Source organism: Heterodontus francisci, chromosome 1, assembly GCF_036365525.1.
Source record: "Heterodontus francisci isolate sHetFra1 chromosome 1, sHetFra1.hap1, whole genome shotgun sequence".
Lineage (NCBI taxonomy): Eukaryota > Metazoa > Chordata > Chondrichthyes > Heterodontiformes > Heterodontidae > Heterodontus > Heterodontus francisci.
Window position 1 is genome coordinate 151,019,980 of NC_090371.1, and position 25,588 is coordinate 151,045,567.

At 39.0% G+C, this 25,588-nt stretch overlaps 1 protein-coding gene across 3 annotated transcripts in view; it reads right to left on the bottom strand.

Annotated features, from left to right (window-relative positions):
• Positions 1-1,561: 1,561 nt before the first annotated feature.
• Positions 1,562-25,588, bottom strand: part of rbpjb (recombination signal binding protein for immunoglobulin kappa J region b) — a 125,246-nt gene continuing 101,219 nt past the window's right edge. For all 3 annotated transcript variants that reach the window (XM_068037146.1, XM_068037155.1, XM_068037137.1), the window contains exons 7-11: positions 24,113-24,225; positions 22,046-22,186; positions 16,970-17,125; positions 9,355-9,458; positions 1,562-6,404 (exon numbers count right to left, since the gene is read on the bottom strand). In XM_068037146.1, coding sequence (XP_067893247.1) covers positions 6,092-6,404; positions 9,355-9,458; positions 16,970-17,125; positions 22,046-22,186; positions 24,113-24,225 — 827 coding nt within the window. In that variant the 3' untranslated portion in view covers positions 1,562-6,091. The remainder of the gene's footprint in view (positions 6,405-9,354; positions 9,459-16,969; positions 17,126-22,045; positions 22,187-24,112; positions 24,226-25,588) is intronic.

Genomic DNA, 25,588 nt, shown 5'->3' on the forward strand with positions numbered 1-25,588 from the left:
ATTTTGCTGCTACAGAATTTTTAAAAAGTCTTAATTTTTATTCAGAAAATAATGCAACTTGAGAATTTTCTATACCTTTGTTCATTCCTGTAGTTCTAAATATTTAGCAATGCTCACAAAAACACAATCTAGTAGCACAAGATGGTGGCAATTTAATGTGATACAGTAAGGAATGCTGGTTAGTAACCACAAATGCAGATATAATTAATTTATTTTTTCAGCCAAGACTTTTTCTTTTGTGGTGGGGAGAGGAATTAGATAAATTGCGTTAAAAGACAGGCTATAGAGCACCTTCACTTAACAAAGTGTATGTGAATATGAAAGGGGTTCTGGACAACCATTAGACTTTTTGGCGGTAATGTATAAAAAATGAATGCCTATATACACTTGCAAAAATTCCAATGACCACTTTACAAAACTCTACCAGCGCGCAACATTTACCTTTGGGAAAGAAAGTAAGTTTGACATACCCAAATGGAGCTGATACTAACACGCAATGAATGAAACCAATGTCTTATGTAGGTTCCTTTTACACTAATCATTGCGAGTACCTTTCATAAATATAGGATACATATTGGCACTTGTTGTAGGACTGTTGTATATCAATAGAGCTCTGACAGGTACACTAGGGTTTGGTAGTGTCAGTTACGTTACTGGACTAATAATCCAGACCCGAGTTCAAATCACACCATGACAGTTTCAAATTCATTTTATAAAAAAAATCTGGAAATAAAAAGCCATTAGCAAACATGAAGATAGTCAAAAAAACCTAACAGGTTTGCTAATGTCCTTTAGGGAAGGAAACCTGCCATCCTTATCTGATCTGGCCTATGTGCGACTCCAGTATGACACCAACATGGTTAACTTAACTACCCTCTGAAGTGGCCTAGCAAGCTAGTCAGATGCATCAAACTACCACTTTCTCAGGGCAACAAATCAAACGATGGCATTGCCAGCAGTGCTCAAATCTCAAGAATGAATTTTAAAAAGCTAACCTTGAAGAGGGCATTAGCAGACTGGTGATAGCCTGGATGACAAACTTCGCACCACTACTGTCCTACTCCGAACAGCTAGGATGCACAACGCTTTGCAACAACCTCCTCATTTCCAATCCCAAAGGTAGATCACACTGTCAAAGTGAAAAGGGACTACTCAGCTGAGGTAAGTTTCTGGAATTCCAACTAACAAATGTAGTTAGAAGCAGAGTGCATCTGACATATTGGACCAGTTGACGGTTAAAAAAAAATTGTAAACAGAACACACGACTAAAAGTTAAACATTTTACATTGTAAACTATTTGACAACCAGATATCTCTAGCTGGACTGATCTCAGGATTAGCTAGACAGTAGCTCCCATTAGTAAAACAGGTTACAGATGTACAGCACATTGTGCTGTACTTTTCCTGTCCAAACACATATCAAAAACTCTCTTGTATGGACACCTCAAGGATATTAGTGCAGTTCACCAATGTTTCTATTCCTGTACATGGGACAAATGCAGTTTAAGTTGAAAATAATGCAAACTTGTAACATTTTGGAATCAAAATTCCAGTAGAAATAGTAAAAACCCAAGCAATTTTATTTCCAAAATTATCAAGCCAATAAAAACCTAGTCACTTGCAGTATCAAAACAGTAGTAGAAATATATCCATACCAGAATAATAAAATCCTAACTTATGCCTCGAAAAGCACAATAATTTTAGTCAGATATAAGGGTACTTTCTTCAGCCATTTTTCAGCACCAATTTTGAGTCACTCTCTTCTGAAAGCAGTAACTTAAGCTGGTGTACAGTTCCACAGGCATTGAACACCCTCTAGTACCTCACCCAAGTGGCCATTTTTCATGTGTGAGCCTTGAGTATTGGTGCAGTCCAGTACATAACTGCCAAATGAAATTTAAAACTAATAAATGCCATGTATTGTATCTCAGGAAAAAAAAGACATGTGAAGAGTGGCATAGATACACAAAGAACAGAATTAGCACAGGAATACTTGAGACACACCTGGGAGTGACACGAGGCTCAGCACTTTCAACATTGAGAAAATATGGAGTAGCAATTTAAAAAGCAAAGATCAAGATACATAGCGTGGACAATGGAATACAAGTCTACAAAGATTACACCAAGGTTTTATAATGCATGGGAACAATTCCCTGCAATATTGTGAACAATTCTGGGTACATTTTAAAATGGATACAGATGCATTGACAAGGATGCAGAGAACAGCAACAAGAACTACTGCAAGATGTAAATTGGATGAGTTATGAGAAAAGATTCGAGAAGTGCATTGAGGTACATAAAATGTTAAATGGTAAAAATAAAGAACGTGAACCCAGTATATTACTGTGTCAGATTACAGACCTGGGCAACAAGTTTAGTACAATGTAAATTCAAAATAGACTCTGGTGATGGGGGGAGGGGGGAAATCAATAAGTGATGAATTATTGGAATGATCTAAGAAAAAAGGTAGAAAAATCAGACATTGAGTTCAAAATACAGGCTAGTGTTAGACTGTATGAATTAAAAAAACAAAAGTGACAAACTTAATGGGCTAATTGGCCTTTTCCCACCCCTGAACAGAACACACAATATGGCTTTCATTCTAGCTGGAGTGGTTTGACCACTGAAACAGATCAAAGTGTCAAATAGCTTCACAAATTTTATTCCCTTTTTCACACAACCAGTTGCTGCTGCCAGTCATAATTTGTACATCAAGTGCCAAAAGTATACATGAAGATTATGTAGCTGGAATTGATTTTCTTTTAAATCTTCTATCATGCAGGAGAAATTACTTTTGATGCCAATAGCAAGCCTGCTTCGAATCTAACATTTTAGGTCTGAAACCAGCTACAACCACTTAGCTGACAGCTATGGCTCTGCTGGCAATCAGCAGCTTTCTGGTCTTGAATGCCAACTGACTTTGAAACTGCTCACTGACTGAGCTCAAGTAATGTCAGGTTATCAGCTCAAGGAGACCAGCACTAAAAATCAAATCCACTAATGTTAAAAATACTTCATCGCTTTGAAAGTACTTCCCTTATTTCTGTAACATTTAATTAAAGCAGAAGGCAAGTGCAGGTGGAAATATTTTCAATGTAAAGTGGTAATAATTGCTTTCAGTTTTAATGTAATTACACCCGTCTGAGGCTTATGTCCACTACAGAAATGATTGTCAGTGTGACGCATTCGAAAGCATTCTTGTCCGTATCAGAAGGTCTGGGCTCCAGCTTCACTACAGATATGAATACACATAACCTAAGAGCAATACTGAGGGGAGTGTTGCATTGCTGAAGGTAAGGCTATCTGCTTGTTCGAATGTTCTGTAAAAAAGGAAAATTCCATGGTACTATTTGAAGAGGAACAGGGAGTTCTCCTGATTTCTGGACCAACAAAAGCATCAAAAACAGATCTAATTTGCAGTTTGTGGGATCTTGCTGTGTAGAAATCAGCTATCTCTTTTGCATATATAACAGCAACTATACTTCAAAAGTAATTCATTGGCTGCGAAGCACTTTGGAAAGTCCTGAAGACAAAAAACACGCGATATAAATACAAGTTCTTCTTTACTAAGTCACTGTAAGTTGCCACTGGATCTGCTCATGGAATGAGCTCAGCCATCTTTAGGTCTGAAGAATCAAGGAGGTAGCCATATTAAAGTTAGCTACTCTTACAAGGTAAAATGACAAATTCTCCCCCTCAATACGTGTATATATACACACACACACACACACACACACACACACACAAAATGGAGGAACAGAGAGGAGTGCGTAACACACAGTACTCTTCCCATCTTCTGTTCTAAGGATCAGTGTTTACTATTTTAGTATTCCCATTAAGAGGCTTTCATTATACTGGTTATAAAGATATTTTACGTTGAATGCCTCTAGTTTATTTATGTCTGTTAGTGCACCTATGGACACTAATTTCTCAAACTGACAATCTTAGGACCTTGTGTGGAAGACAGCTATCCTGTACCATAGGAATACTGGACCAAAATCCACATTACTACAATTCTTGACAAGCTGACGAACAGACTCTTGCAGCTTGAATGTAACAGATGTGGCGCTAATCTGTTAGGTACAGTTTCTAAAAAAACAAATTATGCTTTACTTTAAAAGGAAACGAACACCATTTATCACTTAACACGTGCAATAAAAAAATAAAAATAAACCACTGTAGCAAATAGCCAAAAAGTTCAAATAGAACATGCAGTACTGTAAATATAAAAAGCTGGGCATTTGTTTCAACATACAAAAGCAGTGCCTTGTTGGGGGGAATAAAATACAAAACTGACTCAATACTTTATGGCCACACTCCCAATTCAGTTAATAGCAGAACCTCATTTATCAGATGTCATTGTATCCACTAACCTTCAGTTTTTACTCACAAGTGGCAAAGCAAATCTATTAGATATTACTAAATACAGTTTTATTAAAATGATTGAAAAAATAAAGCTATGTTTAACATATCTGTACTGTTGTATGTATTGCAGTCAGGGCAGAAGTCACTTAAAGCTTTTGATATTCTTGTTTCTGAAGATGTCCCAATATTACAATAAGAGATGATATGAAAGAATATTACAATTTTGGATTTACATATCATAGTAAATGTGATAGCAGCCATAATCTGGTCGCAGTGGTAATCCTGAGAATTCAAAAAGGAAAAAAAAAACCCTTTTGGTATTCTTAAAAAAAAAAGTATGAGGAAGGACTAGTTGAACAGTATAAAAAGCAGCAATATGTGAATTAAAGCGTAGTCAACTGATTTGTCACATAATGCTAAATTTTATAAAAAATGTTTGTACACTAACTGGTATTGCATTTACCCACAATTGTTACTGTGCATTAAAACTATTTAAAGAAAGCCTGACATTGAATGTAGAACTCTCCTGATGTGGCATCATGAAATTCTGTCAGAATTGTGTTTTCGTGTGTGTTACTAGACAGAATTTCAGAATATCACGAGGTGGAGTGTGACAAAAAATTACTAACCTTCTAATCATTTTTTAAAAACACACAGCAGCAAGGCAACTGAGACATCAGTAAGCATACAGATAGCTACCCCTATAAGTTATTGCTCTGCACAGTTGAATACATACCCCTTTAAGGTGGCAGATTTAAAGAAGTAACTTACAATCTTAACAGCAAGCTTGCAAGTCACTAATTTTTCAAAAGTATCACTAGAATCAAAGTTCTAATCTAAGAATCAGAACTCAGCTTTTCCTTTTCCATCTATATTTTGGTCATTTGAGTAAGCTTTTATAGAATAAAGCAACCAACTTGTATCTGTGTTTTAGATTGCCTTTGTGTAACAGATCACATTTAGACAGCCTGAATTTAGTGCTTCTTTGTTTCTTAAACTATCATGCGAAAATCATGATAATGATTTAACTGTGATTTTTGTCCCATATCATTAGGGTGACATATTGAGACATCCTTTAAGTACAGTATGCAGATTGACAGATCATAAAAATGAGGTTCTCTTCTCAAATACCACCTTCAATTGATAACAAAGTCACATGACAAGTTAAAAAAAAAATTAGGACAGTTCCAGCCAGTGACCAAAATATAGGTCTTTACTGGTATTGTAGGTGATGAGAATATACAGCAAAGTCAGGCCTGGAACCTGGATACTTCAGAGCCATTGCTCAGAGGAAGAAAATATATAAACTATTTGGTAACAAAAGTGTACTATATGTATAATACAAAAAGGTATGGTCAAACTGTACCTTCACTAAAGCTTATACAAGTTTCTTGGTCCGTAGAAACTATGTTATTTTTGTATGCATTCTCTAGTCTGCTTTACCACCATCCCACTCAAATTCTTTCCCACACTTTAAACAGCTGAAAAATAGATTTGCATTTTAGTTCTTTATAAAGTTTTATACATATTCGGGTGTATTTTCTTACTGTGGTAACACCTCCTGCAGATTATCTATGCTTGAATGACATGTCCACCATCTGAACAAGTAGGTGATTTCCAGAATTCCACAAAATCTGTTGATACTTGGTTTTCTTTGCAGCACTTCAACAGTTTTGCGCCTTCTCCCTTCCCAAAAGTTGGTAACTGTCTTTAAGCCACTTTAGTAGTTAGGAGACTACTGTTGCTGCTGATGTGACAATAGTCGAGTTTGTGCTGACAGTTGTGTAACTTCCCTCACTGTTTGTGTTTGAGTCATTTGACGCCATCAAGTTGGAATTAGCTCTAAGGATGGCTCCAGCAGCGCTGCAGTGTGGTCTTGGTCCAGGCTCTGGCGTGTATGTGAAAGTAAGGCTGGTTGAGTAGATAATCCCATCATTTCGAACCAGAGTAACAGGGACCTGGACAGGCTGACGCACCCATCGCCAACCCTCTCGGAATGCAGAAATATCTGGAACAACACAGAGCATGCTCTCTGCACACCTTTTTTAAAAAAAAGTTAGAGATTAGCAAATGGCAAGATAAAATATTTTCATTTTATTTATACTCTGTGGTTGTTCAAAGAGACACTATGTATATCGATTAGCAAAGTTATACACTGAGGGGCTAAAAATAAGGCATCAGCTTTGAAATCAGCCTCATTGTAGGAAAGACCTGAAAGTACCACACAAAGACAAGTAGCTACCCTCACTTGTGTTCCAGCTTCTGAAATGTGCAAATCATCAAATTGCTTCTATGCAAATATTAGAATCTTCACATGTAGCCACAATTTGAGTGTATTCATAGAGTACACAATTGAAATATTTACCTTCAATGCTCATGTGCAACATTACCAGATCTCATTGCGAAGTAGAAAATAGCTTAGCCATTCTGGCTACAGGTCACTTATTAACAATAAAACATACCAACATTTAAATTCACTATGCTGTAATGTATAATTTATACTTATGTTCTTATTCAGGGAGTCCAGGGATATGGGGAGTGGGCGGGAAAATGCAGTTGAGACAGATGATCAGCTATGATTATATTGAAAGGTGGAGCAGGCTCAAGGGGCCATATGGTCTACTCCTGCTCCTATTTCTCTTGTTTATGTTATGTTCTATAATTACATTAAAAATAATGCAGCTGCCTCGCACCACTAAGTTGAGAATATTTCAATACGTGAGTATATATATAGCACAGATTGGCATTTCAATTTTATTCCACCAATGTTCAGTTTTCATCTTGAAGTAAAATTTGCTACCAAATATTAGCATTTTAAAGATTTTACTGTATGAGTAAAATACTGTCACTGTACAGCGTGGAAAGGGAGCACCACTTGTTTACCACAGAGTGGCACTGATGCAACGTCTGGATTTGTACGCTCTCTCAGCTGTAGTCCAGCTTGCGCAGCCTGGAAGGCATCTAACGATATTAAAAATGCACATGAAGAAAACAATTACACACTGAGAAAAACAAGCTTCTCATTTCTGGCAGTGGGTTGCTGAGTGGTTGGGAATGGGAATCTTGCCAATTCTCCCCTGCCTAGCACAAGGGTGCTCGGGTCAATTGTAATGCCACTACTCTTGCCCGGGCAAAATGAGCTAATTTAGCAGTTCGAAGATCGAACCTGGTCTGAAAGAAACTCTTCCGTGATTCACAGACAATACTGAACCTTTTATGTTTGCCTGATGTGACTAATAAAATGATAAAATACATAGATCCGTGATCATTTTAAGCAAAGACAAAAGTGCCCTCTTACAGGGCAACTTATAGTATTAACCTTCGCTCAGAGCAAGGCGAATGTGGAACACACTACCACACGAAATGGTTAAGGCGAATAGCATTGATAGGGGAAACCTTGATAAGTACATGAGTAAGAAAGAAATAGAAGGACATTTTGATGGGGGTGGCAGGGTTGTGGGGGGTGTGCAGGGAGAGGATTAAATAGAGTGGGAGAAAGTTTGTGTAGAACATCAACACCTGCACAGATCAATTGGGCCAAATGGTCTGTTTCTGTGCTGCAAATTATTTGTAAGAACATTGAGACGAGAACAATTTAATAAGAATTGATGACTTTATATAAGGAAATGCTAGATGAAAACCATGGCAAAATAGACAAATGACTAAGTAGCAACTAGAGTCAAGGTGAAATGTCCAACAGGTAAAGCTGAAGCAGCACCTTGGTAACCATGACTTAAATCACATCCTGACAATATGCTGGCCTGCAAACTATTCTTACTTTCAGTTTTAGTTTTTGTACAGTGGTGGCATAATTTTCTAGCCTCAGATACAAAAGTTGTGAACTTATGTGCCACTATGAATTTAAATGCACAGTCCAGTGACACGTCAGTCCAGTACTGACTGAATCAGTCACTTTCTGTGTATTGGAGCTTGTATGCAATTGTCCATTGTGTTTGCCACGCTGTACCCAAATTGATCCATTAGTTGTAAAGTGCTTTGGAACATTAAGAACCTGTATTCTGTCGCAGATTTGATCAAGATTATAGGATATTACTGCAGGGGCAGACCATTTGGCCCAATATGCTCTGAAGGAGCTATGCACTTACTCCCATTCAATGATACTGATACAAAGCTCTTCACCACAATTTCCCAAACATAAGTTTTAACAGTTTTTCCAAGGATGGCTAACACAAATTGCAGTGTCAGTTTGGCTCCCTGATGGTTCACTTGATAGAAGCACCAAGTGCCACTAAGTCATACAGATGAGGATAGTCCCAGGTTTAAACCCTGCTCCATGCTTGGTTAGCAAATTTTAGTGAGTGGTGAAAAACAAAAACAGAATTGAATACAGCCTTCTGGACCAGAGAGGAAAATAAATCAGATTTTAGACACAGACCCTTAGAAAATAGGCGACATGTTTAGACAGAGGATCTGGATCGGCGCAGGCTTGGAGGGCCGAAGGGCCTGTTCCTGTGCTGTAATTTTCTTTGTTCTTTGTGTTTCTGAAAGCTTTCTAATGACCACTACTTTCTCCAGGACTACTAAGAATACATAAATAAGGACTACTCTATGAAACACATGCACAAACCTCAGCAGACCTGAACCAGTACAGACAGACAAATTGTGCCTACAACCAAAGACAGAGGCAGGCAGTACAGAGATTGAAACAGGCTAGGTATAAGGGCAGCACAGCAGAAAAATGAATAAGGAGTGGGTATCAGCACTGGACAAGTAGGTGTCAATAAGCCAAATACAAATGGAAAACTAGCTAGAAAGCTAGTGTGAGTGCATACGGACAACGGGTCAGATATAACCAGCGAGACAATCTGCTAACAGTCATTCTCTATGTCTGGATTAGCTGCTGTCATTTGTGGAGACACAAGAAAAAAAACAGTAAAACTAGCACTTTTCTTAATGTAATTCAACCAAATTAAGCTAACATAAAATGGAATTCTAAATAAGTTTTCCATTTACAATGAAACTTCTTTACCTGTACATGGTCTCAGCTTCCACATCACCAAACCAAACTCGCAGATTGGGTGTAAAATTCTGCCCCGTGAGCTCAAGCATTGCAACATCCCCTCCGCCATTCAGCTAAAAAAGAGAAAAGCTCAGTTGTATATAGCCAGCCAACTCTTGTAAATACATCCACATACAGCTGCATAGATATTGCATCCCAGACAACAATTAAACATATTGGCTTAAACCTACCTGTTGGATGCCGAAGCAATCTTTGAGTGCAGCTGCACCAACTGGTATACACAAGGCTTATTTAAAAGGTACATCCTCTAATTACAGACATAGTACAGTTATTTTACTGCTGAACTACAGTCCTTTAAATTAGAATTAACTATTACAGAGTGCATTCCTTTATAAACAAAAAAATTCTTTTGATGGTCTCAACTTTACAAATACAGTTGCAGCAAATTTCTCCATCACATAATAATTCAGAGGACAGAGAAATTTTGTGTTTCCCACCAAACTACTCCATGAATTATGGAGCAAAAATTCAAAACTTGAAGTTTAAAAGGATATAACTAACACAATTGAATTCCTTGTCTGCATAATTTCTAGGCACAGCTGTTATTTGGTTTGGCACAAATCAACATTTTAACAGAACATACCCCTAGAAAATTCTACCTCCAGCAAATTGGAAATCTTGCACTGAACACATCCTCTTTAAAAACAATTCTTAAAATATTTTTATTTTTGTGCAAAACAAAACATTTAAAAGTGCTTTCCTCCAGGATTATTAATATGTAAATAAGGTCTCCTTTATGAAGCATACACACAAAATTTGACAGGCTTCAAGCAGTGCTGATAGACATTTGTGCCTACAGCCAAAGGCAGAAGCAGGCGACATTACAGAGAAAGGAGTATGCTAGGTATAAGGGCAGCATAGCAGAAAAATGGATAAAGAATATGTAGCAGAACTGAACAGATTGGTACCAGTGCTAATGGGGAGAATAGGCGAAAAATATTCGTCTCTCGAACCTAAAAAAAATACAAATTAAATTATCCATGTGTACAGTTTGGTCGATAAGTATAGCTGTTATATTTGTACTATTACAGAAGTTTTCAGAGGAAGAAGTACTAAACATTTTTTTAAAACCAAAGTTCAATTTTCCTGATTAAGTATCAAACAAATTGATACATTTATTAGCATAAAAATCAACAATGCTTTGTTCACAATTCTGACATGAAAACACCTCACTGTGTTACAGCCTTGCAATGTACTTCCCTTTATCTTTTCTTCTACACACTATAACTACAAATGCTTCTTAAATATTCCTCCTGGTTCCAACTAAGATATATAAAATAAGCCTCAATTGGAAAACCATGATGGATTTGTTTTTGAATTTGCAACAAAAATGATTTTAAGAGAATGGAATTTCCTTATGCTAAGTTATTCCATAGTCCTAGATTACCATGTCTGTATTTTGAAAGAAGTCCAGTCTCAAGACTGGCGAAGATTCCAGCACACCTTTTTAAAAGAAAAAAGGAATCTGCAGAAAGGAAGTGCCTCATTACATACTCCTTTACAATCCTTATGCATGTTCCAAAGATGCTCACAAGTCTAATTAGAAGAAATGTGAAATTAGAAAAGACTTGTTGGAAAACTATTGGCTTATTTCACATAAGGCAAATTCTAGGAAGAAAAGGAAATCAGCAGCATCAAGTTTGCCATGTGTTACATTTGGATTTAAAACACCAACAGATGAACAAATAGGACAAAGCAGATATGTTAAAACAGAAAAGATAAACTCAATCTAATATGACATGGCTTTTATAAAAAAAAAACTTACACAGCACACATTTCAGGGAATAGCTGCAGGGAGCAAAGGGTGGGTCCTGGCCTACACTAACCTGTCAGTGTATACCCTGGATGGGCACCTGCCTCTTCTTGGCAGGCATGTCTTTACCAAAGCTTTATACATGAGGATTCGGATTACACTGCTAGAGATGAACAACATTTTACGTAGTTTTTGATATCTAAAACATCAAGGTGTTAGCAAGCCATCCTTCCACCATGCTGAAGGCAGGATATGCACACTTGTGCTTATTTTTTCCAGGCATCAACCTTAATTGCAGAGCAAAGGAGCTGCTACTAGCCATGCATCTCCAATAGTAAATAGAGCACGCCCCTGTGCCATGGTCAGCACCATCACCATTCACAAGCTAAAGTGAACTGGGAAATTACATTAAGGGGTAGATCAGTAGAGATGAAGTGGCAGACATTTAAGGAGATATTTCATAACACTCAGCAAAGATACATTCCAGTGAGAAAGACAGACACTAGGAGAAGGATGCACCATCTGTGACTAAGAAGCTAAAGAAAGCATCAAATTGAAAGAAAAAGCATACATTTCTGCGAAGATTAGTGGTAGGTCAGAAGATTAGACAGAATTTAAAAACTAGCAAAAAAAAGACAAAAAAATGAGGAGAGAAATTAGAGTATGAGACAAAGCTAGCTAGAAATATAAAAACAGATAGCAAGAGTTTCTACAAGTATTTAAAAATGAAGAGAAGTGAGCGTGGGTCTGTTAGAGAGTGTGTCTGGGAAATTAATAATGAGAAATAATGAAATGGCGGAAGTGTTGAACACATATTTTGCGTCTGTCTTCACTGTAGAAGACACAAGTAACATTCCAGAAATACTTGTAAATCAACAGGTGAAAGGAAGGGAGGAACTTAAACAATTACAATCACCAAGGAAAGGGTACTGAGAAAACTATTAAATCTAAAGGCCGACAAGTCCCCAGGACCTGATGGACTTCATCCGAGGGTCTTAAAAGAAGTGGCTGAGGAGATAGTAGATGCCAAAAGATACACCTTTTGAGGTCAGATTGGCTTTAGGATGATATCTGTCATAGATTGAAACAAAGTCAACTATCTGTAGCCAAACCTGTAATCTGATAGGTGCAGATGCCCAAAAATGTCCAGATTCTAGAAAGGTTCCAACAGATTGGAAAATAGCGAATGTAACTCCTCTATTCAAGAAAGGAGGGAGACAGAATGCAGGTACTACAGGCCATTAGCCTAACTTCTGTCATAGGCAAAATGTTAGAATCTATTATTGAGGTTATAGCAAAGTACTGAGTCAGGCACAGTCAACATGGTTTAGTGAAAGGGAAATCATGCTCGACTAACTTATTAGAGTTCTTTGAAGTAACAAGCAATGCGGTGTACTTGGAATTCCAAAAGGCATTTGATAAGGTGCCACATTAGAGGTTACTACAAAAAATAAGAGTTCATATGGTGTAGGGGGTAACATCTGGCAAGGATAGAAGATTGGTTAGCTAACAGGAAGCAGAGTGTAGGAATAATTGGGTCATTTTCGGGTTGGCAAGCTGTAACTAGTGGAGTGCCACACTGATCAGTGCTGGGGCCTCAACTATTTATAATCTATATAAATGACTTGGGTGAAGGGACCGAATGTATGGTTGCTAAGTTTGAATTAGAACATTACAGCGCAGTACAGGCCCTTCGGCCCTCGATGTTGCGCCGACCTGTGAAACCATCTGACCTACACTATTCCATTTTCATCCATATGTCTATCCAATGACCACTTAAATGCCCTTAAAGTTGGCGAATCTACTACTGCTGCAGGCAGGGCGTTCCACGCCCCTACTACTCTCTGCGTAAAGAAACTACCTCTCACATCTGTCCTATATCTATCACCCCTCAACTTGAAGCTATGTCCCCTCGTGTTTGCCATCACCATCCGAGGAAAAGGACGCTCACTATCCACCCTATCTAACCCTCTGATTATCTTATATGTCTCTATTAAGTCACCTCTCCTCCTCCTTCTCTCCAACGAAAACAACCTCAAGTCCCTCAGCCTTTCCTCGTAAGACCTTCCCTCCATACCAGGCATCATCCTAGTAAATCTCCTCTGCACCCTTTCCATAGCTTCCACATCCTTCCTATAATGCGGTGACCAGAACTGCACGCAATACTCCAGGTGCGGTCTCACCAGAGTTTTGTACAGCTGCAGCATGACCTCGTGGCTCCGAAACTCGATCCCCCTACTAATAAAAGCTAACACACCATATGCCTTCTTAACAGCCCTATTAACCTGGGTAGCAACTTTCAGGGATTTATGCACCTGGACACCAAGATCTCTCTGTTCATCTACACTATCAAGAATCTTCCCATTAGCCCAGTACTCTGCATTCCTGTTACTCCTTCCAAAGTGAATCACCTCACACTTTTCCGCATTAAACTCCATTTGCCATCTCTCAGCCCAGCTCTGCAGCCTATCTATGTCCCTCTGTACCCTACAACATCCTTCGGCACTATCCACAACTCCACCGACCTTAGTGTCATCTGCAAATTTACTAACCCACCCTTCTACACCCTCTTCCAGGTCATTTATAAAAATGACAAACAGCAATGGTCCCAAAACAGATCCTTGCGGTACACCACTAGTAACTAAACTCCAGGATGAACATTTGCCATCAACCACCACCCTCTGTCTTCTTTCAGCTAGCCAATTTCTGATCCAAAGCTCTAAATCACCTTCAACCCCATACTTCCGTATTTTCTGCAATAGCCTACCGTGGGGAACCTTATCAAACGCCTTACTGAAATCCATATACACCACATCCACTGCTTTACCCTCATCCACCTGTTTGGTCACCTTCTCGAAAAACTCAATAAGGTTTGTGAGGCACGACCTACCCGTCACAAAACCGTGCTGACTATCGCTAATGAACTTATTCTTTTCAAGATGATTATAAATCCTGTCTCTTATAACCTTCTCCAACATTTTACCCACAACCGAAGTAAGGCTCACAGGTCTATAATTACCAGGGCTGTCTCTACTCCCCTTCTTGAACAAGAGGACAACATTTGCTATCCTCCAGTCTTCCGGCACTATTCCTGTCGACAATGACGACATAAAGATCAAGGACAAAGGCTCTGCAATCTCCTCCCTAGCTTCCCAGAGAATCCTAGGATAAATCCCATCTGGCCCAGGGGACTTATCTATTTTCACACTTTCCAAAATTGATAACACCTCCTCCTTGTGAACCTCAATCCCATCTAGTCTCGTAGCCTGAATCTCAGTATTCTCCTCAACAACATTTTCTTTCTCTACTGTAAATACTGACGCAAAATATTCATTTAACACTTTCCCTATCTCCTCTGATTCCACACACAACTTCCCACTACAATCCTTGATTTGCTGATGACACAAAGATAGTTAGGAGATTAAGTTGTAAGGAGGTTATAAGGAGTCTGCAAAGGGATTTAGATAGGTTAAGCGAGTGGACGAAAACTTGGCAGATGGAGTAAAATGTGGGAAATGTGAACTTGTCCACGTTGGTAGGAAGAAAAGAAAAGCAGTATAGTATTTAAATGGAGAGAGATTGCAGAACTCTGTGGTACAGAGGGATCTGGGTGCCCTGCTACATGAACCATAGGGACAGCAAGTAATTAGGAACGCGAATAGAATATAGAAGTAAGGAAGATTTGCTACAGTTGTACAAGGTGTTGGGAGAGTCCACATCTGGAGTACTGTGTACAGTTTTGGTCTCCTTACTTAAGAAAGGATATAATTGCATTAGCAGTTCAGAGAAGGTTCACTTGACTAATTCCTGGAATGACACGGTTATCTTATGAGGAAAGGTTGGACAACTTGTGCCTGTATCAACTGGCGTTTAGAAGAATGAGAGTTGATCTTATTGAAACATATAAAATCTTGTGGGAACTCGAAAGGGTGAATGCTGAGGGGATGCTTCCCCTTATGATAGAAACGAGAACCAGGGGATACAGTTTAAAAATAAGGGGGTCTCCTACTTAAGATGAAGATGAGGAGAATTTTTTTTCTCTGAGGGTCGTTAAACTGTGGAATTCTCTTCCTCAGAGAGTAGTGGAGGCAGTGTCACTGAATATTTTTAAGGCTGAGTTAGGTAGATTCTTGATTGACAAGGGAGTCAAAGGGTATAGGGGATAGACAGGAAATTAGAGTGGAGGCCACAATCAGATCAGCCATGATCTTATCAAATGTCGGTACAGGCTTGAGGGGCCGAATGGCCAATTCCTGCTCCTAATTCGTATGTTTGTATGCTTTGCAATAGGTTATGCCGCTCACCACGTTGTCCATGCCTGAAGGGCTAAAATCTACACTCGTCAGTTGTTTCATTATCCTTCAGGGCCATTTGGGGGGCGAGGAGGGGTTGTGAGGTAGGGTTACCTGGTACATGATCAGCTCCAACAAGTGTGAAGAACACATGTATTTCTTTACCACCGAGTATGAGACCATCTGCTTGTCTTAGCCCCCAGCCACACCACCTCATTTCCTCTTGCCCACCAAGCCCTCCCGCCTCAGTGCTGCCTTTGCTCAAACTCTAAAAAAGAGTCTCTCTACAGTTTCTCTCTCATCCACCAATATGGTCTCTCCAATCTGATTTCGCCCATGAGAGCTGTTCCCTTGACCCCATTCGCACTAAACTGATCACCCAACCTTCCTTCCTGGGCCCAGGTTAGTTAACTTTCAAATGGTTTATCTTGAGGCAGCTCCCCTCTCCTTTTCAAATGTTAACACAACCCTCCTTCTCAATCCATCTGCCCTTGCAAACTAGCACATCTCCAACCCTCCATTTTTCTCCAAAGTCAAACATGTTGCCATTAAATCCTTATTAATTTTTCCTGAAATTCTGCTTGAATTTCTCCAATCAGGTTTCTCCCTTGCCACAGCACTAACCAAAGTCAAAAATGACACGATGCGAGATTGTGACCATGCTACAACTCCCTCCTCATCCTCCCTGCAGCCGTTGACCACAGTCCTGCTTCAATACCTCTCACCATCCTCCTCCACTGCACTTTGGGATGTTTTCTAAGTTAAAAGGTGCTATATAAATTTAAATTGTGATTGCAAATAGGATCTTTTTGAGGTCAGCTTGGCTTTAGGATGATATGTCTGTCATAGATTGAAACCTGTAGATTGCCAAACCTGTAATCTGCTATGTGAGCTAAACAAGTTCAGAGTATTCCATGGTGTTGCTGACAATTAACTAACTTTCCTGAAAGATGTATCTGTTACTGAAAGCTGGGCTTCTTGCACTTTGCCTTGCAAGCTAATTCACCAAGTAGTACAGTGATGGACAAGCAACAGGAAGTTTACCACCGTTCTGTGTTGCAACTACAAGTTTTAGTTAAACTCCAGCAGTAACCAAATATGCACACTTGGAGTTTCCTAAGCCTGGCCTATTGCCAGCATTGACCCAAGTTCCCTAAATTTAGGAAAGTGAGACTTGTTGCTGCGCTTGGATAGTGAGAGCAAATGAAAATTGTATCTTTTTCCAATAGTTTGGTTCAAAAACTTTTAAGCAACGTGATGATATATTGTGTTCATCAGACATCTGACAGAACTAAAATGAAACTTTCCCAAAGAAATCAAACAGCACCTAGTTTGTTACTACAACTTCATTACCAATTTCTTCAGGGGATAGCTGGTTCTTCTTTTGTGCATACCTTAAAACTATAGCATTTTCAAAAATCAACTTGCACTGATACATTCTTGGCCTTAATATAAAGAGAATTAGCCACTGTAATCTGAATGTAAACAACAAAACCTATAAATGTCTAAGTCCTGTTACCTGAAGACTTTCTACAACAGGTACAGGTGTCACTGGTGCATGTACGGGCCCCATCCCCTCGTAGAATGTGTATTCAGCCTTATCTGTGCTTATGATTGTCCAAGAGGCTCCATCGTTTATCATTTCTTTGTTTGGTTCTTTTGGACATGGAGTGGCCTGTTAGGGGAGGGAGGGAGTGGGCAAAACGAAATTAAAAAAACACAACTATGACCATGACACACAAACTAGATCCAAGTTGTACTGATTTTCTTTATGGAGGATTAATATTTTTTTAAATAATGAAAGACCATTTCAGTTTTCAAACTACAGTGGAACATCTATTATCCATACTCCAATTATCTGCCAGTATTTTCACTGGACAAAAAAGGAAGTTCCTCATTAGATAACCTATCACCAATCTCGTCCTATATGACTAAAATCAATTTCATGGTTGAAGATTCAATTATAGTTAGGTTACTCTTACTGTATGTTTTCAATCCTGTGTCTAGTGTCATTGCTGCTTAAGAGCTTCAGGATGTTGCCATAGAAGGCCCTGTATAAATATATGTACTATTTATTACACATGCAAGATCAGGGTTTTGGGACTCTCAAATACCTTTCAATTTCCATTACTCATCAGACATGGTCCCCTCAATTATAGCAGATAATAAAGGTTCCACTGCAAATACATTTCCATTACTCGAAAATTAAAAATTATAGAATTTACATCTACAGCAACAGAGCATAAAACTTATAACAAAACCTTGCATAAAAATTGTTGCAACTGCCTGACTATAAACTTTTAATACATTCAGCAAAGCAGGTTCAGGTTAAAATGAATAAGCTAACAAAATTATATATGTATAAGCAACATATTTTAATAAATTACAGGTTTAACAACTTGAGAACCTAAATTCAACTTGTGTTGGTGATGTTATACCTGTTCCCAACATACTGTCACAAAACAATAAGAGGTGAATGGATGAATGCGTTCAACTAATATCCAAATTGTTTTCTTTTAAAAAGCTGAATTTTGAGCACTGATTTTCACATGGATCTATCAGCATTCAGAATTGAAAATAAAACGTATAAAGGAAGCTTAAGGATTTTCTTTTCTTATTCATTCTTGGGATGCAAGCATTGCTGGCAAGGCCAACATTTATTGCACGCCCCTAATTGCCCTTGAACTGAGTGGTTTGTTAGGCCATTTCAGAGGGCAGTTAAGGGTCAACCACATTGCTGAGAGTCTGGAGTTACATGCAGGCCAGACCAGGTAAGGATGGCAGATTTTCTCCCTGAAGGACAATCCAGTAGTTTCATGATTATTAATAAATAATGAGACTAGCATTTTATTCCAGATTTATTAATTGAATTTAAATCCCCCCAACTGCTGTGGTGGGATTTGAACTCATGTCTTCAGTACATTGGTCCAGGCCTCTGGATTACATTACCACTATGATAATGTTCTTGTTACAACAATTTGGTATTGTGATAGCATTCTCACCTCTGAATCAGAGGGTTGTGTGTTCAAGAACCACTGCAGGACCTTGAACCCATGATTTAGGTCAACATTTTCATGCAGGACTGAGGGAGAGCTGCATTGTTAGAGGTGTGGTCTTTGGGATGAGATGTTAAATCTACATAGTCTGCCTGTTAGATGAACAAGAAAGACTCCATGACATTTTTCAAATAAGAACATGAATTCTTATAATGTGCTGGTTAATATTTATTCCCTCTACCACCAACAAAAAGAACTTAAGTAATGTCCATTGTTTGTGGGAACTTATTGTTGACAATTGGCTGCTGCGTTTGCCCACAAAACAACTGTGGTTAACCATTAAAAAGTAATGCTTTGGGACATGCTACAGATGAGAAAGGTACCACATTAATGGGTGTCTTATTTTATTCATTTAGACTGACTGAAGAAATATTAAGCTGAATGGAGTTCAACAGGTTTTTAGGTATGGGAAATGATCATTTATGTTGGTTAAGTACAGTTCATAGATTTGTAATATTTTAGATTTCTAGATAATTCCAGAATACTAGTATTCTCAAAAACTAACATTCTACATGTAAAATTGAAAACACTGCAATTTGTCAAGTTACAATCTTAACAAGAGTAGTGAGTGAACATAACAAAATTGCTTCTCTGAAAACAATATAACACTTCATGCAAATAAACTTCAAAGCAAAAGTATATTTTCAATTACATTTTTAGTATCAAATACAATAACTCACTACCAACAGCTATATCCAGCCCTAGGCTTCTCCCTGATTGAAATTTGACTAATGCTTAAAATGTTGAAATTTGACTGATGCCTAAAATTTGTTTAGAACAAAAGGTGGCAGTGGAAGACAGAAAATATCAGCCAGGGTTCTTGTCCAGGTCAGTTTCCAGTAACTATTTTTTTCACTGGAGATTGATTAAATGCAGATGTTTTGCAAGGCAAGATCAGACTGATTGTGATTTTTCTCTCCCTCACCCCTAGTTAAATTGTTTTCAGACAGTCATTCCCGGGCTCACAACTACTGGCATTTATACAGCACCTTTAACATAGCAAAGGGACTTTACAGGTGTGTCAATCAAAATTTGACACCGAGCCAGATATTGATAAGAAGACAGGTGATCAAAGGGCGACCAGAGCTAGATTTTAAGGAGTGACTTAAAATGAGAAAGAAGTGGAGAGGTTTTGGAAGAGGTTAAGGGTCTAGGCAGCTGAAGACACAGTCAATGGTGGGGCAATGAAAATTGGGGATGTGCAAGAGGCCAGAATTGGAGGAGTGCTGAGACCTCAGAGATTTGTAGGAGGTTACAATGACAGGGAGGAGCAAGGCCATGTCGGGATTAGAACACAAGAATGAGATTTATTTTTTATTTTTTAAAAGAGGTATTTGTGGACTGGGAGCCAATGTAAGTCAGCAAGCATAGGGGCGATGGAAGCAAGTTAGCAGAGTTTTCGATGACCTGAAATTTATGGGAGGGTTGAAGAGGAGAAGCCTGCCAGGAAAGCAATTGGAATATTCAAGTCTGGAGGCAACTAAAGGATGAATGAAGGTTTCAGTAGATCAGCTGAGGCAGGGGCAGAGACAGGCAATATTACAGAAGTGCAAGTAGGCAGTCTTGGTAATGGAGAACATATATGGTCAGAAATTTAGCTCAGGGTCAAATAGGATACAGAGGTTGTGAACAATCTGGTTCAGCTTCAGTGTCCACGGAGGGGGATGGAATTGGTTATTTGGATGAAATACTGGACTGCTGCTGGTGCCAATGGAACTATATATAAAGAGCCAGCTCTTTCAGCAATTGAAGGGAGAAGAAAAAGGGTACAGATGTGGAGAAAATGAATTACCTGTTTACAAGAAACAAGGCAGCCAGCAAAATCTAATGTAACTGCTCCATATGTAACACCCTTGGACAAGTGGGAAGACATGCAACTTGTTCACAAGCCTCTGTCAAGGTTACCTTGAAACCAGCAGCCAGGAGATAAAACAAGTACAGCCCAGGTTGCCAGCCCAAAAGGTTTGCATTCTATTCCTTTTTGTTGCAGCACAGTCCCTTTTTAACTATTTCCCTAATGACACAGTAGAGATCAGGTGCTAATCTTGGTCGAGCTACAGATAAAACCACATGCTATATTCTATGGCACTACACAATGGCACTGTGCTTCCACACACTGCACCAAGTCATCTCTTAAAAAGACTCTAATAAGTCAGTATTAGAAGGCAAATATGTTTTGCTCCCTCCCACCACCATCACCCAATGCTCAGAGAAGCCACATTTGAAAATCGCTCAAGTTTAGCAAATGAAATTCCTGCTCCTCTGAACAGTTTGAGATCTGGAGTTCACCATTTGAGGAATCACAAGAGCAGCATGATGTTCATGTGCTGCAAGAACATGTTAACCACTCAGGACAAAAGGAAAATACTGCAGATGGTGGAAATATGAAATAAAAACAAAAAATACTGGAAATACTCAGCAGGTCTGGCAGCATCATGTAGACAAAGAAACAGAGTTAGCATTTCAGGTCACTGACCCTTCATCAGAAGTGGGCTGAAGGGTCATCAACCTGAAACATTAATTCTGTTTCTCTCTCTTCAAATGCCAGACCTGCTGAGTATTTCCAGCTTTTTCTGTTTTTATTAACCACTAAGGATATCAGTGTTAAAATCCTATTGATCCAATAAGTTACTGGACCACCCATCTGTGAGTGATATTTAGTACATTTCAGCTGAAAGACTTTGGTAGAAATGGAGATTAGTGCCATAAATATTCAAGATCTGCAACTATATTACTCAACTGCAATGAAATTATGAACAGTTCAGTAAACATGGTCTCAAAACAATTTGGGATTGAAAATGAAAAGGAGCAGAAACTTTAACTTTTAGTTGTAGTACATCATCTATGCAGTAGACAAGTACTTTGGTGTACTACAATGATGAATAAGCAGATCTTTACATAATTTAATATTCAAGAATGTTTAAGACAATAACTTTTGCTGAGAAAGACCACATACACTGCTGTCCATCTTCTTTGTAGGTACTGCTCAGTTGAATTCTGTTCTCGAATGTAATAATCATAGGTGATCTATAACTGGTGCAAATAAGCAGCAAAGATGATTCAAATGTTGGTGGGGGTGTGGCAATCTTCAAGACTAATGAACCATACTTAGAATTTAATACGGTTGCCCTGCTCTGCAACAATCCCATGCCTGAATCCATCCTCCTAAGCATCCAAGCTGCTAATTCCCTCAGTTTGTAAACAGAACAATGTCAGATGTTGTTGTACGCTCATGACATATGGCTATGTGGCTTGTTTTTAACAGCCCCTCAGACACTGTCACCTCTGGAACTTATGTCTCTTGTGGAGAGTTTCAAATGCATGACTAACACGTGCAGAACTACGGCTACCGCAGCACACTACTGCAAAAAAAGTCTGCAAGACAGCCCACTGATTTTAGTATAATTCCTCTTCGATTCTTAGTGCTAACAACCAAAGTCATATTTATGAAACATCTGTCTACATTAGCTATATTTAAGTATACCAAATTGTTGGACATTGGGTGAAATATCAAAAAAATTTCTACAACATTTTCTTACTTGGAATTGGATTATCCTTTCTTGTGAGAGGCATAAGTACATCCTTTCTGTATCCTTCAGGTAAAATGCACACTTATGGAGCTGTGATACTGGGTCATCTGCATCTAATAATGCTGTCTGTTTATCCACTTTACGAATTATCTGCAAGAGAGCAACATATTTAAGGTCAGTTGACTGGATCCTAGGGGGTCTTGATTGTGAAAGGTGGGATAGAAAAGGCCATTTTATAATTACTTCAAAAAAAAAGCAGCAATCACATGTCTGAAAACTCAGAACATGAGCATGACAGAATTGCCACCTTACTTCATATATTGACATTGGATGAAAAGGAGAGCTATCTCAGAAAAGGAAAATACTTACAAATTCTGGACACCTGCTGTGAGGGAACTGCCAGTGAGTGAAGGTTTCCAAAGACACATGGTTGAGATCTGTCAACTAATCTTCAAACCATCCAGTGGTTAGCACTGCAACCTCACAGCTCCAGCGACCCGGGTTCAGTTCTGGGTACTGCCCGTGCGGAGTTTGCAAGTTCTCCCTGTGACCGCGTGGGTTTCCGCCAGGTGCTCCGGTTTCCCCCACAGCCAAAGACTTGCAGGTTGATAGGTAAATTGGCCATTGTAAATTGCCCCCAGTGTAGGTAGCTGATGGGAGAATGGTGGGGATGCAGTAGGGAATATGGGATTAATGTAGGATTAGTATAAATGGGTGGTTGTTGGTCGGCACAGACTCGGTGGGCCGAAGGACCTGTTTCAGTGCTGTATCTCTAAATAAATAAATGACTTAACTAATGGAGAATTTGTGATCACGGCCATTAATCTGGCACTACAGTAGCTCAGATATCTCAAACTATAGATTGAATCTCCTATGTTCTTGTAACATGAGATCCAAAAGCATTGGAAAGAACGCTTTTAACAATGCAAAATAGTTGTGTGTTCAGGGTAGGGTTTCTATTCCCTCTCATTCCATGAGACAACTTACATGGCTTATATTTTTCATTGTGAACATCTGTAGATTTGATTCCCAAGCAGATCAGTTTGCTTTGGACCACTTGGACCAGACTCACAACATTCAGCAATGCTGGTCTCCAAAGCAAATAACACCAATATAAATGGAAATTAAAATGAAATAACTGACTCTCTCTCACATTCAGAGCATCAGTGGTATTTTGGGGGCAGGAGTTTTAGTATTTGTAAGATGAGCTTTAAAATAAGCATCCTGGCTGCTCAGCATTGGCTGACTTAGCCAAACACTCAATTCATATTGCAGTTTTTTTTATTCGTTCATGGGATGTGGGAGTCGCTGGCTAGGCCAGCCAACATTCCTCCGTCAATCAACACCATCAGAAGCAGATTAACAAGTCATTGATTTCAGTTGGTATTTACTTCACCTTACTGTGTAAAGAATGGCTACCACTTCTGCGGATAAACAGGAACTACATTTAGAAAAGTAATTCCTTGGCTGTGAAGTCCTTTGAGACATCCTGGTATTGCAATAAGGTGCTCTTCAGGTGCAAATTCTTACTATCTTTGTTCAATTCTAATTCACGTAGTACTTGAAAATTTCCTCAAAGTTAATGATGTGGCGTTTTTAACCTATCCTTCAATATTAAATAAATCAGCAGCCAATTAAATCTCAGACAGCAAATGCATCCTCTGCTGTAGTAGAGTCATATAATGCAGGATGGCTTGGGTGTGCTGCCTTTTCTGTACTCAGCTAGCTGACTTCAATGTGTCTGGATTAGAGTATAATTAGAAGACAAAAGTTTCTGCATCTGATCGCTATCAATGACTTTGTTTTGGAAGCTCACAACTATTAAAACAGGATCAACTTTGCAATGGTATCACCCCTTTTGCCCCATGGTCAAAGAATGTGCTGAGTCTAGAATCACATAAAAAAGGGATCTTGAGCAATTTGCCAAAGGGCTGCCACTAACCATCTAACTGTACTATCACAAGTTTTTCTGTGTTTGAGATATAATGATGGTAAAATAAACACACACAAAATGCCAAACATTTAGGTTTAAACACTAGACTCTTATAGGCACGCAGAAAAAGAAAGCCACTGTACCAATCTGGGGAGTGCCATCCCAGTAACAGAACACACTAGCTTCACTGTCTGGCCATAATGAATGTATCCGTCGCGCACCGTGAATTCTTCTCCCTCCGATTCTTCATCATCCACTGAAAATAACAAAAAATATATTTACCCTATGTACTTGGACACCAATTTAACTGCATAATATTCAGTTACGGAACCTGATCAAAATACCTCTGTGCAATGACATATACATTACCTGCAAATGTCTATTGATGGATCTGCTCAAATCATATAAATGTTTTTCTTAATGAACTACAAGCACATTATTGCCTTTTCCTCATAATGAATACCTTTCACAATAATATTCTAGCTGACTGCATTACCATAATCAGCAACTGTGCTCAATAAATAAGACTTATGTTTTTAGGATTAATGTTGACTTGCACCAAATAAGAACAGATCAATAGTAGAGCAAGGATAACTAAATACTCCTTGCAAGTACTTTCCCTAACATGACCAACTTGAAATTTAGGTAAGCAAGTTTGAAAACGGTCACATGAACCAGGTTGACAATACGGTGAATGCTTGGAGCAACTCGCTATATCAACAGAAAATGCTGGAAATACTCAGGTCAGGCAGTATCGGTAGAGGGAAAAACAGTTAACGTTTCAGGTCTGTAACCTTAATCAGGAGTTCTGATAAAAGGTCACAGACCTGAAACATCAATTTTTTCTCTCTCCACAGATGCTGCCTGATCTGCTGAGTATTTTTAACATTTTCTGTTTTTGTTTCAAATTTCCAGCATCTGCAGTACTGTGCTTTTGCTACTTTGAAAATAGGGTTCGCCTCCAAAATGGACTGTGGAATCCAAGAGGAAGAACAGCAGTAAGTGAAGGATTTTGAATTACTTTCAAAGTTTGGAGGGGTTAGAAATATTGGGGGAGATTAGGTATTAAAAAAGTAACATTAAGACGATAATACGAGAGAGAAACGCCAAGGTACACAAAAAGAGCTTTTTTTAATTCATTCATGGGATGTGGGCGTCGCTGGCTAGACCAGCATTTATTGCCCATCACTAATTGCCCTTGAGAAGGTGGTGGTGAGCTGCCTTCTTGAACCGCTGCAGTCCATGTGGGGTAGGGACACCCACAGTGCTGTTCGGAAGGGAATTCCATGATTTTGACCCAGCGACAGTGAAGGAACGGCGATATAGTTCCAAGTCAGGATGGTGTGTGGCTTGGAGGGGAACTTGCAGGTGGTGGTGTTCCCAACCATTTGCTGCCCTTGTCCTTCTAGTTGGTAGAGGTTGCAGGTTTGGAAGGTGCTGTGCTAAGGAGCCTTGGTGCATTGCTGCAGTGCATCTTGTAGATGGTACACACCATGTACCACTGTGCGTCAGTGGTGGAGGGAGTGAATGTTTGTGCATGGGGTGCCAATCAAGCAGGCTGCTTTGTCCTAGATGGTGTCGAGCTTCTTGAGTGTTGTTGGAGCTGCACCCATCCAGGC